The following is a 15623-nucleotide window of genomic DNA, read 5'->3' as shown; positions in this document are numbered from 1 at the left end:
CAAATGCAAAGTGAGGAGAGCAGGACAGCCCTGGGAAAGGGAATTGGGGTTGATTTATTGATATTCTAGTAGAAATTCCCTGCACACAGCAGCACAGAGAGGCTGGACCTCAGCATCTTTGGTATCTGCTCCCCTCCCCTCATCTAGTGAGGGATTTATCACAGGTTTCTCTTCTTTGCCTCAGGATCCCAGACTTGAACCCATATTTAACACCACATCAAGAGATGATCCCTGGGCTGCTTCTGCGCCAGCTGCAATTCCTAATATTGCTCCCTGCCCTTTCCCACCTGGCCAGCAGCTCCTTCCTGCAAGCTGTGCATGTCTTGGTGGCCCCAGTAGCCCTTCCCCAGGGGACACAGGCTCCGAGTGTGCCCCAGCCTGTGGGAGGGACCCTCTGGCAGCACTAGGACCTGTGCAATGCTCCTCCCAGAAGATTAGCCAATATTCCCAGGGCAGGGCAGCTCCCCAGCCTTTTCTACTCTTTCTTTCCCTTTTAATCGTGTTTTTCCTTCTTCTGGCTTATTCCAGAGAGGAGAGCTTTGGATTTTTCGCAGCTTTTCTTTCCTTTTTTTTCCCCCCTCTGGTAACTGGCCTGCTGCCAGTGCCTTGCAGGGCCAAAGTTTTATCTGTAGGGATATATTTTTCAAACCAAGTCCAGCTGCACACAGACTGAATCCCTGCTCCTGGGGCAAGCTTCACTCGGAGGAGGAAGAGCAGCAGGAGCGTTGTGTGTGCCTCTCCTCCAGCTATTCCTGTCAAGATGGATTTATGGCTTTAAAAGGAGTCGTGGGGGAGGAAGGAAAATTGCCTCCAGGAGCCAGAGCTCGCACCACAGCCCAGCAAAACACACGTCAAGGAGCAGAGACCTCAAGGCACGGGAGTGAGATTGCGCTGGGATCTGGTGGATCCGGACTATGACTGATCTCAGGCTTTTGGTCTGCCTTCACAGAGCCCAGGCGGTGGATTTAAGGTAATTTGGCCAGGACCAGGCTCTGCTATGTTGGCCAAGGCGCTGCTTTCCCTTGGTCTGTGGCTTCGGTTTGCTGCGGGACAGGATACACCTGAGCCAGGTGAGTGCCCAAAAAGGCAAAGGCTTTCCTGTGGCGCTCTACCCCATTTCATGCCTTCTGCTCTCCTCACAAAACCTTTTCAGAATAAAAGCTGAGGCTATGGTGCTGCTTTAGGTGTTTGGATGTACTTGTGTACAAACAAACTTGTCTGCAATTGCTGCTCAGGAAGTAATTTTGTGCATTTGTTTCCAGTGGGGAAGAGGAAATTGTTCCAGAAATTTGCAGAGTTAGGAGTAATCATATGGAAAAGTCCTCACTCCTCACTGTGGACTGAAGGACAGGCATTGAGAGAAGTCAAGCCAGTGATTAACAGTGTTCTCTTGCTGATCCCTGTAATTCAATCATTACGGCTCTGCTTTAAAATGCTTTCTCTTGGATACTGCTGATAGAAAATGATAATGGTTCAGTCCTGCAGAGCTGACAGTGGGGAAAGGGATGTGCAGGAGATGGACGTCTCGTTCCTGGACCCTGGACGGGACTCATCCCACATCATGGTGGCTGAGCTGCTGCAATTCATTTTGTGCTGCCCTGTGCTCATGAGTGGAGAAAGTTCTGTGGCTGCAGGGATAGTTGTGATTGGTTTTCACTGCACCTGGGAGCTGCAATCCAGTGGGAAATGAGAGGGAACTTCGTGCCTGCCTGGCCAGGAGCTCCTCAGACAGAGCAGCCTGGACTGCTGGTGTCTGACTGTGCTGCTGGTACACAGAGGCACACAGAGAGGCTGTGGCTGGGGCTCAGATCCCTCCCAGGGTGCTGAGTTCTGTCCCTCAGTGTCCCAGCTGGGGCAGGAATGGTGCTGCAGCTCCTGGCATTGTCCCAGAGCTCCAAGTCCACCCAGGCAGCAGCAATTCCCATTGTCCTGCCCTCCTGCTGCCCTGGGAGCGTGTGGCATTTTCCAACACAGGCTCTGAACAATGCTCAGACTTTCAGGGTGTGTGACAAAGCCAGCCATGGCATTCCAGAAGGACTGTGCCCCACTCCAGAGGCAAAATGTGTGTGTGTGTTAGTGATGAGCTGTGTGAGTGATGTGCTGCTTTTGCCTCTCCCTCGAGAGGGAACGACCCCTCTGGGCAGGAGATGCCCATCCCAGCCTGGTACAACTCCTGTGCATTTTCCAGGGTTGCTGTGATGCTGTGCCATGGTCACAGGGACAGGAACACTTTGGGATGTGTGTCCAGAACCTCTTTTTGAGGTTCCCAAAATTCAGTCTTGAATCTCTTGGGATTTGACTGAATGTGAGTGACCATGGCTTCATTCTCAGCTGCAGTGGGAAAAGTGAGGAAGCTGCTGGGTGGCCATTGGTGTTTCCACATGCTCAGAAATTACAGGATTGTTCTGGACAATGGGTACTGGATTGTTCTGGACAATGGATTTTGGATTCCTGCACAAAGTCAAGCCAGACCGTGACCAATTACCCTCTTCCCTCTCTGGGTCCAGATTCAGATCTTGGCTGCAGCTGTGTAAAGAACAGCCTTTTGATGTTTTGGGCTTGGAGAAATGGAATTTGACTGTCATTTCCTGGGCTGGCATCAGCAGAAAAGGATGTTGCTGTTGTGAGTGAAAAATGAAGGCATGGCCCCTCCATACACATTTTGTGGGGGACCCTGCACTTACTGACCTCTGAAGCACTGGCATAATTCCGTGATCCCAGAACTGTTGATAAAACAGCAGAGAGAGTAAAACTCATTGAAAGATCATGAGAGATGGCAGCACAGCTCCCCTCCTGCTGTTGAAGGCACCTGGAACCTCTAAAGGCTTTTAACCACACAAGTATTTTGTGCTTGGTGGCTGTCAGCCCTTCATCATGCAGGTGACCTCCCCATCTCCCATGGGTTCTCTGATGTGGTTTGAAGTGTAAAACCCCTCCTGGGTGGCTTGTGGGGAGAATTCTCTGCCAGGGAGAGGTGGTGTCTTCTTCTTCCTGCCTCTCACTGTGATCCAGAGGGGCCACAGGGAAGCTCAGCCTGTGTTCCTCGGTTCCCTCTGCCTCCCTCTCAGAGCAGAACCTTTTTCCTTGCGTGGTCAAGCACTTCTTGAGAGAAGACAAACATAGGATGTCAAAAGCAGTTAACCCAGACAGGACATGATCCTTCTTGGCTGTAACTGAGCCCCACAAAATCCAAGCCTGTGTAAATCAGGCATGTGGTGTGTGTTCAGCTCCCAGATGAGAGCGTGGGGAGCTCTGTGAGCGGATGTCTCCTGTCAGCATCACGGGGAAGTCTGGCCAGCTGTTTTCCTCCCGGAAAAGCCAGCAGGCAGCGTTGTGTTTCCATAGTGACATTTTGCTCCCATATCAAGCCCTTCAAAACACTTCTGAGCCCAGTGCATTGGCTGGGCATCACGTAGGGAGTGGCACCAGGACCCTGCCGTGTGTTCTGTGTCACTCCCAGGCTCAAGCAGGGCACAGGGATGAGATCTGCAGTTATTCCTGACAGTTCAGGAGTCAGGGTAGTGCTCGTGGATGCCCCTTTCCCTCCAAAGCCTCCCTGAAAAGTGAGAAATCCTCACTTGGCAACTTGCCAAACTGTCTGAAGTGAGGAGAGTGCCTGAAAACAGCAGCTGTTTGCGTAAGCAGGGATTTGCTGGTAACAAACCTCCACAGCCCCACCTCTGGCACGGATGGCATGTTTGTACTGGATGCAGGACAAGGAGCAGGAGGATGGATGAGGGAATTGAAAGCATAAACCTGCAGGGAGGGGGAGATGCAGTGTCTGGTCACTTTCTGAGCATTGCCGTGCTCCTGATGGGGACAGAGCTTTTGTCTCGATTTTTTTTAATGGATTCTTTCTGCTGAATAAGGAGGAATTTGTGCCTATCTCATGCAGGACAGAGTGTTACAGCTGGGATGGTGTTTGAGTGAAGGAGAAGCCTTCTGCCTGACCCACAGAGGGTCTCTTTAGCTCCAAAACACACCCCTAACCCACCCACCAGTGGGTTTAGCTGCTGGTTTTGTTAACTGGTTGTTGTTAACCAAGGTAGAACCCTGTGGTGTCAGACTGGGGCTCTTCCTAATTAACACAGCAATGAGTGATGGGGAAAACCAGCGTTTAAGGCATGGGAACATGATGCCCAGCTCTCTTGATGCCCCAGAGCTGCAGGGTGCAGACAAAAGGCTGTGACTCCCCAGACCCTAGTTCTTCTGGGGTTTCACACAAAAGGACACGGCTGTGACTCTCCTCTGTTCCCTGGTGTTTCATACTGGTGCTTACCTGCATGTTCCCCATGCAGGTAGCTCTGGCAGCAGTGGGATTTATGCTCCCTCCGGGTGAATTCCCAGTTCTCCTCCCAGTGCTTGTGCACATGACCCTGTTGTTTACTGGTGCAGGAAGGTCCTTTGGCCATTGATCCCTGCCGGCCAGGGCCAGACACTTTTCCAGCTGCTTGTTGCAACATTTGGGAAGTGAGGGACACTTCTCAAACTGGTGAGAAGCAGCGGGGAAGAACAACCCCGTGTTGCCAAGATCTCTCCCTGTGTCCTGCCAGCCAAACCAGTGGCTTGTACTCTTTCCAGCAGAGGGGAGAGCTCAGAAAGCTTTGCCTTGCTTTGTGCAGCCAGCAGCACAAACCAAAGCCCTGCTGGAATGCCACTGGGTGTTCTGGCATTCAGTGGCAGGAACCTGTGGGGTCACAGTTCTTCTCAGTGATGTGGCGATTCCTGGACTTCACTTTTGTTTTCTGCCCAGCACCAGGGAGCTGCGGGGGAGTGTCTGTAGCATGGGGTGAGCTGTAGTGGGTCACATGGAACTGGCCAGGATCCAGCTGGGATGCAGGTCTCTCCAGCCGAGGCACAGAATCAGGGAATGGCTGGGGTTGGAAGGGACCTTTAAGGATCATCCCATTCAACCCCCTGCCATGGCAGGAACACCTTCCACTATCCCAGGCTGCTCCAAGCCCCATCCAGCCTGGCCTTGGACATTCCCAGGGATCCAGGGGCAGCCACAGCTGCTCTGAGCACCCTGTGCCAGGGCCTCACCATCCTCACAGAGAATTTCTTCCCAATATCCCATCTAAGCCTCCTCGCTGTAAGTTTGAAGCTATCCCCCTTGCCCTGTCACTCCATGCCCTTGTAAATAGTAGCTCCCAGTTAACTTCCTCCATTTCTGAATGCTCTGCCAGGTCTCTCCTGCTGTTCCAGGAGATCTGTTGTGCCTCTGCCATCTCAGCCAGCACCTCTCCCTGAATCCTGGAATTTGGCAGAAGATAACCGAGCTTTCCCAGGAGGTGCCTGTGCAGGGTTTGGGTTCACACCACTCCACTAATGCTGTTCCTTCTCTCTCCCCTGCCAGGTCCCCAGCCATTGATCTCCAACACAGAGGGAGATCTCCTCTTCCTGCTGGACAGCTCTGCCAGCGTCTCCCACTATGAGTTCTCCAAGGTCAAGGAATTCATGTGGGATCTTTTGCACCCTTTCACCTTTGGCCCCAGGGACATCCAGGCCAGCATCATCCACATCAGCACCACGCCCACCATGGAGTTCCCGTTTGACCAGTACCTGACCAGTGGCACCTTGAGAAAAGCCATCAGGGACACACGGCAGCTCATGGGTGACACCAACACGGGCAAAGCGCTGTCCTATGCCAAGGAGAAGCTCTTCAGTGGAGAAGCTGGGGCCCGGCCAGACGTGCCCAAGGTTCTGGTGTGGGTGACAGATGGCTTCTCCACGGATGACATCTCTGAGCCCATGCAGCTGCTGAAGGACATGGGGGTGACCGTGTTCATCGTCAGCACCGGCCGGAGCAACTTCCTGGAGCTGTCGGCTGCTGCCAGCCAGCCCTCGGACAAACACCTGCACTTTGTGGATGTGGATGACCTGCCCATCATCACCAAGGAGCTCAGGGATGGGATTCTAGGTAGGCTGGCATTGGAGGGGGGCATTGGAACTTGGTGGCAGGGGTAAGGATGGGTTAGTGTTTGGCTTTGTGGAGTGGATAGTGGGAGAATTCCCCAAATCTCATGGTCATCCTAACCCAAAAGTGCTGCTCTGGCAAACTGCAGGGGTTTGCCCACCATGCTACAGGTCCAAGAATAAACCAAGGTTTCTGGGAGGTCTGGGACAAATATTCCCCTTGGAATATTTGACTGAGTGGAACAAATTCCCTTTGGTGAGATGAACTTGTGTTTGTGAAGAGTTCGGCTGGGAATGAGGAACTCAGGCAGCAAAATATCTGAATCCCTTAAAACTCCACAAGTCTTTGAAGTGAGTCATGCATCTCAGGCATCTGCACAACCCAGGCAGAGCACAAAAATGCCCCCACCTGCACAGGCTGTTAACCAAAGGTTTCCCAAACAACAATGATTTCACCTCAGCAAGAGGCTGCTGATTGTGGACACAAAGTGCCTGAGCCCCTTGAGTTGATTTTCATGCTCAGGGTGATTTTTCTTTTTTTTCCCCTCAAACATTGTCTGTCTCTGCGCCAGCTGATGGAGGAACACAAATGTGTGGAACACGTCCAAAATGGGATGTGTGTCCCCGGCAAGGATTTGGTCCTGTCAGCTTCTTCCAACTCTTTTAGGATAGATGTGACTCCCTAAATTCACCATCAAGGGCTGAGACCTTCATCTCCTGCAGTTGTTCTCTTACAAAATACAATTAAGGACGGTGCCTGCTGTCAGCATTGAGACTATAGGAAAGGAATGTTTCTGTTCCATAAATCCCCTGTCCTAGCATGTTCCATATCTGCCAGATCCATGGCCTGAACTTGGCCAGCACAACCTTTGAAAGAACAGTCCAGCCCTGCCTCTGCTCAGCAGCCCAAGAGCTACCTCTCTGTTCCTTGCAGGGTTGTAGTGGTTGCTAGGAAAGGGAACACACAGCAGATTGGAGTTTTCATCACTCCAGGTATTTAGACCATCCAGGAAAGGCTCTGAGGAGATCAAATTCCATTATCTGGGCCTCAGGAGAGGCTTTGGAAGGCAAGGGCACTGCCATCTGTCCCTGGGGATTGTCTCAGCCTCCCAGATGCCTCTGGATTTGTTTGGAATGCTGAGGGAGTTACTGTGACTTTGCAGACTTTTCACACATTTTTCTGGAGGTTCTCTCTCCATTGGAAATCCTGATTTCATTCTTATTTGACTTCTGCTCTGTGATGTGAGTTGGAGCTGCCCCTTTCCACAGAATCCTCTGTGTGTAGGAATTCCTTCATGTTTCCAATCACAACCATTAAAAAAACCACTCGCAGGGCCTGTGTTCTCCCCCAAACACCCACTTCTCCCCCAAGTGAGAATTGGGCAGCACCAACAGCCCTCCTCCTGTCCCAGCCACCCCACAGGCCTCCAGGTATTTTGTTTCCGTGCTTATTCATTTCCTGGTGCATCCCAAATCCAGGTTATACAAAATAGCATCCCAAGAATTAGAAATCTGCAGCACAGGAGATCATAAAATCTGCAGAGATCACAGCTGCTGTGCTTGAGGGCAGCATTCTGTGCATCCAGCAGGCCTAAAAACTGCTGGGGTGGGATTCTAATGGAAGGTGAGATTCCCACATGAATCCAAGGGTTGCAAAGTGCCAGACATTGGTCACATCACCTGATTTCACCTTAATAAAGCTACTTAAGTCCACTGTTCCCTGCCTGGAGGAGGCAGCCCTCAGACACCACCCCTCCTGAGATAGCAGGGACAGACAGGATCTTGGCAGGCAGGAATTAGGCCTTTCCAACTCTGGAATGGCCCAGACTGGTTTAATTATCACTGCTCTCTTATCTACATCTCCTGCTACTGTTAAAAAACAGTGGAGGCTTTTGTAGAGGCACAAACAAGCTTTGTCAAGAGTTGCTCTCCTCCTTCCATCTCCTTTCCAGGAATGGGGTGTTTCATGCCTGCTCCATAGATATTCCAACACAGGGGTTCCTGCCAAGCTGCTGCTGCTGTCTCACGTGAGCTGAGAAGCCTCAATCTCCACAGGAAGAGACTCTTGAGATGCGGTGGACCTGAAATAGCTCCAGTGTTGCTGCTGCTCTGTGGAGGGGTGCAGGACAGGGACTGTGGATGACTGGGTGTGCCCACTGCCGTTTTTTCCTTGGCACATGGAAGAATTCTGCAGAATGCAGCTCCCAGTCAGCCTGGCCATGGCACAGCTGGCTCTTGGCAGGCACCTCTGCCCTTCCCAGCGGGAAGGGAAGGTTCTCAGGCTGTGGAGAAGCTCAGGCTCCCTCTGTTGCATCTTGGATGTGCCCAAACTGTGGCATTTGGTGCTCTCCTTCTGGGGAAGGACTCTCCAGTGTTAAGAAATTAAGGCATTCCTCCAAGGAGACATCAGATCCTGTGCCTGCAGCCACTTGCTCTGTGCTCAGCCCAGCTGAGCTGAGGCTGTGGACTTGTTCCAGCCTTTGGCACCACCTCCTGAGCCAAGCTTTGCAGAAGCCTGCATATCCAGCACTCCCCAAGTATCACCACGTCCCACATGTGCTCAGGGCAATGCATTTCTTATCCAAAATGAGATCCTGGGTAACTCCTACTACAGTGAAGGTTTTGAGCCTGAAGTGCTCTGATTGTCTCACCTGGCACTGAGTCCAAGCAGGTGAGCACAGGGAGTGATCTCAGAGCCTGAATGCCCATCCTGGAGATGGAGAAGTGTTGTCCTCCCTCCCAGAATCAGAACCTTTCCCCACCTACATCAGAGCAGGACACAGAAGTGATTTGTCCCAAATCCTAGCTGCAGCTTCTAAGAGGGGTGACCACAGACCCAGATTAGGACAGGTTCTCCTGCCTGGCTGCCTTTCTTACCCTCATCATGAAACCAGCAGCATTCCTGCATGTCTGATCCTGATCTCTCCAGAGCTCACGGGGTGCCAACAAACTCGTGGCTGCAGAGTGGTGACTGGAGTCACCAAGAGGCAGGAGCTGGAGGGCAAGTGGTGACTGGAGTCACCAAGAGGCAGGAGCTGGAGGGCAAGTGTCACCACCTGTCTGTCACTGGGCAGGCACTGGCTGCATCTGGTACAGGATATTAACTTGCTGCTTCCCTCTGGGAACAGAGGGGCTTGGAAACACATTGTGGGCATTTATTTTCTCTGGTTTATTGCCCTCTTCATATGCTGAAGGCTTCTGGGGTCTGGCAACACGGGCAGAGCTGTTTGCTCTGGGCTTCCTGCTCCCTGTCCTTTCATCTTCCCCTTTTATTCACAGTGTCCCTGCCTCCAAGCTCACTTATTTCCATTTACTGAGCTTTTGGCAGGATTTTTGGCAGGACTGAGGCCTTTCCTGTGCTCCCTGTTCCTTCGTGGCTTGGCCCCTGGTGTTTGTGAGGCTCACAGAAGGGTGCAGTGCCCTAGCACTCCTAATACTGCCTCCCACCCTCCGAGTGGGTGGAGTGCGGCTGGCTGGGCTGGAATGGAATGGGAGCAGGCAGGGCACAGAGCAGGGGAATGTTCCTGCCTGCCTGGGAGAGCCAGGGAACAGCTCAGAGGAAAAACTGAGATTGTTTTATTTGGTACGGGGAAGTTGGCAGGGCCTCGGAGTGGCTCAAAGGCCGGGAGCTGATCCACTCCCAGCTAAAAGACAAGTCTGGGAGTGCAAAGCAACCCCATCTTGCAGGTTTGGGAGGAATTTTGTGACTCCCTTTACCTCTGTGAAATGGGAAACCAGTGAGAACTACCTAGAGAGCTCTGTGAGTGTTTGAGCATGAACTGGAAGGTTCTTTTATAAAGATTTAGAATGTCAAGGCTCAGGGTGCTCTTAAAAATCCTTTAAAAACAGAAGAGAAGCTCCATGTCTTCCTATGTCACTTCCCAAGATCTAGAAACAAAGTCCTGTGTGTTTCTGCCCCTCTGGAAGACCAGAAAGCAGTGGAATTCTGCCCAAAACGGGCTTGGAAGGCCACACATGTCAGAAGGGTCAAGTAGCAGAGGAAGCTGGGGGGGCTGCCCAACGTCACAAGAGGTACTTCTGCCTGGCATTTGTGGTCTGGAACTCAAAGGTAGCACAAGCCTCAAAGAGAAGCCTTTGTGCAGGGGCAGGGAGAGGTGAGGTGGCACAAGAGGGCTCTGAGTGTTGAATGTCACTGAACAAGGGAGCTCTGTGAAGCTCTGCAGGGCATGACCTAAGCTGGGGTGAGTCCAGCTGGCTCAGCAGTGCTGGGCAGTCCCCAGTTACTGCCCTTTCTTCCTGGCCACTGGGCACAGCAGAGAGCAGCAAGAAATGGAGTTCTTCATACTCTGGGCAATTCCTGTACAGGAATTGAGTGGTTTGGTTTCACTGGTTGGTGATTTCCACAGGGAGACACATCTGTATCAGGTATCAGTGGTGCTTGCCAGATGCATCTCCCATCCCGGAGGGCTGGGACTGCAGGTGCTCCATGCTCTGGGGGTTGATGCCAGCAGTGATTTCTGGCCACTGTCCCTCTTCCAGATGCCATCCAAGCCAACAGGCTCCATGCCACAGACATCACCTCGAGCAGTTTCCGCCTGATGTGGCCCAAGTTCCTCTCCCAGGAAACTGGCTACTACAGCCTGGAATATGCCCCAGCAGCTGATCCAGCAAGGAAGAGGACACAGCAGGTGTCTGGGGCTCACACCAGCCTTGTGCTCAGCAACCTTGTACCAGAAACCATGTATGAGGTGGCTCTGGTTCCTGAATCCAACGTGCACTACTTCCCGCCGCAGACTACAAGGGTCATGACACTGGCAGGTAAAATGGACACGGTCCCTCTTGGGGGACAAGGAGATGTCTCCTACCTGAGGCTGGAGGTAGAGATAGAGGATGCTGGAATGACCTCAGGGAAATCTCTGTTTGAGAGGAGAGGAGAGGAGCAGGAAGCAGCCTCTCTGTGCAGAAAATAACTCAGATTTATTCTGGGGAGAAGCCTGCAAAAAGGTGGCAAACTGAAAACCAGCAGGGTTTCTGGCAGGGGTGGCAAAGTCAAGGTGGACTTGTACACAGTATTAATTTTCTGCATGCAGGAACAGGTCTGGCTGAGTTGCTCTGCCCGGGTATAGAAACCCTTTTCTTGGGCTGATCTGTGTGATGAGTATCAAGATCTGCTTGCTGGGTTGATTTTAATTCCACACCCTTGAAGCCCAATATGGTGTAGGTTAATAATGCTCATTAAATCCTCATTCACATCTCTTTCCATTGCTTCCAGAGGAAATCAGCCCAGTTCAGGTTCTCATCTCGAAGTCTGGGCCTTACAGCTTCCATGTGAGCTGGGCTCCTGTGCTGGACAGCGTGGCCAGCTACCAGCTCCTGTATGGGCCACTCCCAGGGAACTCAGTGAAGGTGCTGGAGGTGGATGGGAAGTACAACAGCACTGTGGTGGAGCACCTGGCACCCAACACCACCTACCTGGTGACAGTGACTGCCATCTATAGATCTGGGAAGAAGAAATCCCTGTCAGCCAAGGCCTGCACCCAGGAAGGTGAGTGAGGGGAAGTGGCAGCACAAGGAGTCCCTTGAGTGTCCCTAGAGGGTCACCTGCCTCCCTAGAGGTGAAACCAGAGGGCTCTGAGTCCAGTCCCTGGGGTGGGATACAGGGAAAAGCTTCATGAGCAGCTCTGGGTGTGCCATTAGGACACAGCAGATGTGTAAGGGCTGAAAGATAATCACTCACATGGTGAGAGCTGTTCATGGGGTATGGCCAAGCTGCTGGTGCACCTGCAGATCCAAGAATCTCACTGAAGAAGAAAAGTGCCTTTTCTGACTCCTCTGTGCCTGTTCCTTGGGGTGATTTGGCATCAGACGGGTAGAAATTGATGAAATTCAGAAGTTAATGAGCAAAAACTTGTGCTCTGAAGAAATACCTGTGAAGATATTGCAGGAGGCAAAGTCTGGCCCTTATCAGGACTCAGGAGTGAGGAGCTCAGGGGATGACAGAGCTGAGGGTGTGGGAGGTGACTGCCAGTGTATGACAGCATGAAAAAAAGACTTTTATGCTGGTACCAGGACAAAGTTAAGGAGTAATTAAACCGAGCTCCTTCAGTGGGGAGATGCAGAGTGATTGTATCTCCCCACCAAAGGCCAGGCTGGCCAGCACCATTCCCCTGGGGAGCAGGGAATGGTAGGGCTCACTTTGGAACAATGTCCTGCAGTAACATGGATCCTCTCTCCGCAGAGGGCTCCAAGGTGAAGCACCTCCGCTTCCAGGACATGGGTCCCAACACCCTGAAAGTCTCCTGGGACTCTGCAGGCGGGCCGGTGCTGGGTTACCGGGTGCGCTGCCGGCGGCACAGCGGCCCCTCCTCGGTGCTCAGCGTGTCCCCACAGGTGCACAGTGTGCTGCTCAGTGACCTGCCCTCGGGCACCAGCGGCAAGGTGTGTGTCCAGCCCGTGTACAGGAACCAACCCGGCCAGAGGCTCTGCCGCAGTGTGCACAGGCAGCCAGGTGAGCTGCAGACATCCTTAGCCAGGTGTTGCAAGTGTTCATAGAGGAGCCCCGAAGGGCTGGGACATCCTGTGCTCATCACTGGTCTTGCTTCACCACAGGGATTGACCAAAGTTGGGCTCTTTTCCCCGTTTTTAGCAGTAAGACTCCTCCTAGTGGAGTTTATTGCAGGCAGGAGAAAAAAAACGTGCAGTGGAGACGGTCTTGGAGCTACTTCGGGATAACAAACAGCTGAAACCTGGCATGGGCATTGGAAGTGCTGTTTTAAAGTCATTTAAAGCCTTGGTTGCCCTTCATTTTCCAACATGGCAGGGGACAGGTAACAATTAACAATTAAAGTTGTAAAGACACAACACTTCTTTCTTCCTTCTGCTTCCCAGAAAGAAACCACTTTCTGTGGCATTAAAGGATCCCTGATAGGATGGAGTAAAACTAAACAGAAGCTACTAAACAGAAACCCCTTTTTCCCAGCAAGGGACTGGAGTGAGAGTAAAAATGTCCCCAGCGGTGAGATCTCTGGCTCAGATGTGGAGAATGGGTGGCTAAAGCTGACATTTCTACTCCTTGTGTTCTTCCAGCTACAGAGGCCCAAGGATACAGGCACAGACAGAAAGCGTGAAAGACTGGAGCGAGCTGATGCCCAGCAGAGTAAGGGATCTTGCTTGGACAAGGACTTGGACAAAAAGGAGGAGCCAGGGGAGGAAAACACCTCATCTCCCAGCCTGTGCTGTCTCTTGAGGGGTCCTGCTCGTCCAGCCCAAAGCCTGTCCCCAGCCAAGTTCTCCCAGAGCTTAAAGGCTTGGCCTGGCTGGATGGAACAACCAATCTGATAAAAGATGCCAAATCTGTACCCATTTCATATAAACACACCTGACAAAGAACAAACAGAAGGCAAAGTGGTGGATCCTCACTATTGCTTGCTTGCTCCCTGTTCTCTGTTTATTAAAGGTCGATCCAGATTTACTTTTGCAGCTTCTGAGCACATTCAGGACTTGACTGTTCAGTGCCCTGGCCATTCATACAAGGCGCTCAGAGAAAGATTCCACGCAGCCAAATCCATTCCCGCAGCCAAAAGCCAGGGAAGCTGGAGTGTGAGAGAGCAGGAAACCCCAAATCCTGGGAATGTGCTTCCCCAGCAGGTCCCTCCAGGGGTCCCAGCCCTCAGCTGAGCTCAAGGAGCAGCTGAGAGTCCAGAAAAGCCAGACAAAACCATCTAAAGCACTTCTTATAGTTTCTGTGGTCCTTCCTGGATCATCACCACTGCATTGCTCTGGCATTCTTGCAACCCCTTTTCACCAAATGGGAGTCCTGCTGTCCTCATGGAGATTAATTAGTCTGTTCTGTGACTAATTACAGGCAATAAGTCTCCAGCACTATCATTCCTCTGCACTCTGAACACACAGCACATCTCTGGTGTCTTGTCTTGGGCTTCTACCCAGTGCTAAGCTTGAGCTACACTTAAAAGTCAGGGGTTTTAAAGGAGAAGAGTAATCTGATTCTTTCCCTTTGGCTCCCAGGCTTGAACTCGCTGTTGCTAATCCACTCTGGAAAGGGGAGCTGGGAAAAAAAAAAAAAAAAAAAAAGACAAATTATAAATACCTAGTGACCAAGCAAATGGTTTCAAAGTTCAGGGCTTAGGGCTGTAAAGAAATGTAGATACTTCTCTGCTAAACCCCAGCATCAGTGGGAACACCCTCCCTCAGTAACTCCTGCTCTATTTTAAATTTACTGCTTATTTGTCCTACATGTGGAACTTGTTTGTTGGAAAGCCCCATGCAGTCTCACAAACCCTTCTTAAAACAGCTCCTTTCAGAGCTAAGAGGAACTTTTATCCCTGACTTTGTCTCCTGAGAGCTGAATCCTTCGTCTCCCCATTTCTGGAGCATTTTCCTTGGGCTACCTTGTTCAGTAGAGAGGGGTAGAAGGCAGGTGAGTCATTCATTAACTCTATAAAGAGATTTTCACATGATTTGTGTCCTCGTTTGGAATGTGCATTTGTGACTGATTAATCTCAGTGTTGAAGGAATGACAAAGGCCCTGGAACTGCTCATGAATAAGATGATTTTGTTTGTTCTTGCTGTAGGACAGAAATTAAGTTTTCACAACTCCCTGCATAGTTAATTAATACATTAACGTGTCATCCCCCCAGTTGTAACACACCCTTTTGAAGACAGTTAAATAAAAATACAAGAGCTACTGAATGACTCCTTTGTGCTTGATGGAAAATCTATGAATTGTGGGTTTTGTTCCAGGGGTGGAAAAGCTGGCATTCATAGAATGATAAAAGTTGGGAAAAGCTGCTGAGATGACCATGTTAAATCATCATAATTTTAAATGGCTGGGAAGTGTGTGTTCGACCCATGCCTGTATAGCCTGGCTTACAGGCTTTATCCCTATCCCTCTAAAACTTTATCCCTATCCCTCTAAAAATGTGTTAGAAATGTAAAAATAGAAATGTGTTTGTATTGATAAAGCCTCAGTTCCAGTAAGAATTATTTTACAAGGAGAAATCTTGGTATAACTGGTAAATATTTGTGAACAACACGCTCAGGCACAGGGTGGGATTGTTGGGGAGTGTTGTGAGGGGCCAGGAGTTTGACTCTGATCCTTGGTGATCCCTTCCAGCTCAAGATATTCCATGTTTCCATGATTCTAAGCATGCATTTGGGAAGAAACATGAACATTTAGAGAACAAAAAATATCTGAGAACATGTTCCCCAGCCTGTTGCTGGGCATGGTCCAGGTGTGTTCTGCATTTTACACCGTTTCAGGTTGCAGAATTCCACGTGTTTCTGACTACCACAGCCCTTTCCTTCTCTAAAGCCTTTCTTATCATCTTTCCTACTCCAAGCAGTCGGACAAGGAAACTGTTTTCATGGGAATTCCTGCTCTTTATCTCAGATAACCACAGGGATGGGTTTTCCTGTGCTCCCAGTCTCTGGAGGCTTCTGTCTCATCTTTTCCATTCCAAGGATTTGGATTAGGAGGTCATTTCCATGGAATATCCTACTCTTTATCCCAGATAACCACAGTGATGGTTTTCTCTGTGCTCCTCTTTTCCACTTTTCCATCATTCCCATTCCATGGGAAATGTTGGATCAGGAGGCGATTTTCAAAGGAAATCCCAGATAGCCACAGATAAAGGTTTCCCTGTGCTCCCCTTCTCTGGAAGCTTCTGTGTCATCCTTCTCATTCCAAAACGTCGGATTAGGAGCCGATTCCCAGGGAAATCCCGCTC

At 50.8% G+C, this 15623-nt stretch overlaps 1 protein-coding gene across 3 annotated transcripts; it reads left to right on the top strand.

Moving 5' to 3' along the window:
• Nucleotides 1-421: 421 nt before the first annotated feature.
• Nucleotides 422-14586, top strand: VWA1 (von Willebrand factor A domain containing 1). Of its 3 annotated transcripts, none has more exons than XM_015648559.3 (6): nt 422-970; nt 5357-5920; nt 10417-10695; nt 11150-11422; nt 12116-12385; nt 12964-14586. In XM_015648559.3, exons 2-6 carry the CDS (start codon nt 5458-5460, stop codon nt 13002-13004), a joined length of 1326 nt encoding a protein of 441 aa, XP_015504045.1. In that variant the 5' UTR covers nt 422-970; nt 5357-5457; the 3' UTR covers nt 13005-14586. The 3 variants fall into 3 exon arrangements, with proteins under 3 accessions (XP_015504045.1, XP_033375193.1, XP_033375194.1); XM_033519302.1 differs by having other exon boundaries at nt 426-1070; XM_033519303.1 differs by lacking the exon at nt 12116-12385 and having other exon boundaries at nt 426-1070.
• Nucleotides 14587-15623: the final 1037 nt, after the last annotated feature.

This window comes from Parus major, chromosome 21 (genome assembly GCF_001522545.3).
Source record: "Parus major isolate Abel chromosome 21, Parus_major1.1, whole genome shotgun sequence".
NCBI classification, from domain to species: domain Eukaryota; kingdom Metazoa; phylum Chordata; class Aves; order Passeriformes; family Paridae; genus Parus; species Parus major.
This window is presented reverse-complemented; position numbering and strand designations above follow the sequence as displayed.

Coding starts and splice junctions, on each gene's coding strand:
- VWA1 (XM_033519302.1), top strand. CDS start 998: ATGTTGGCCAAGGCGCTGCTTTCCCTTGGTCTGTGGCTTCGGTTTGCT. Junction 10,696..11,149: donor AAGGGTCATGACACTGGCAG/GTAAAATGGACA, acceptor CATTGCTTCCAG/AGGAAATCAGCCCAGTTCAG. Junction 12,386..12,963: donor CAGTGTGCACAGGCAGCCAG/GTGAGCTGCAGA, acceptor GTGTTCTTCCAG/CTACAGAGGCCCAAGGATAC.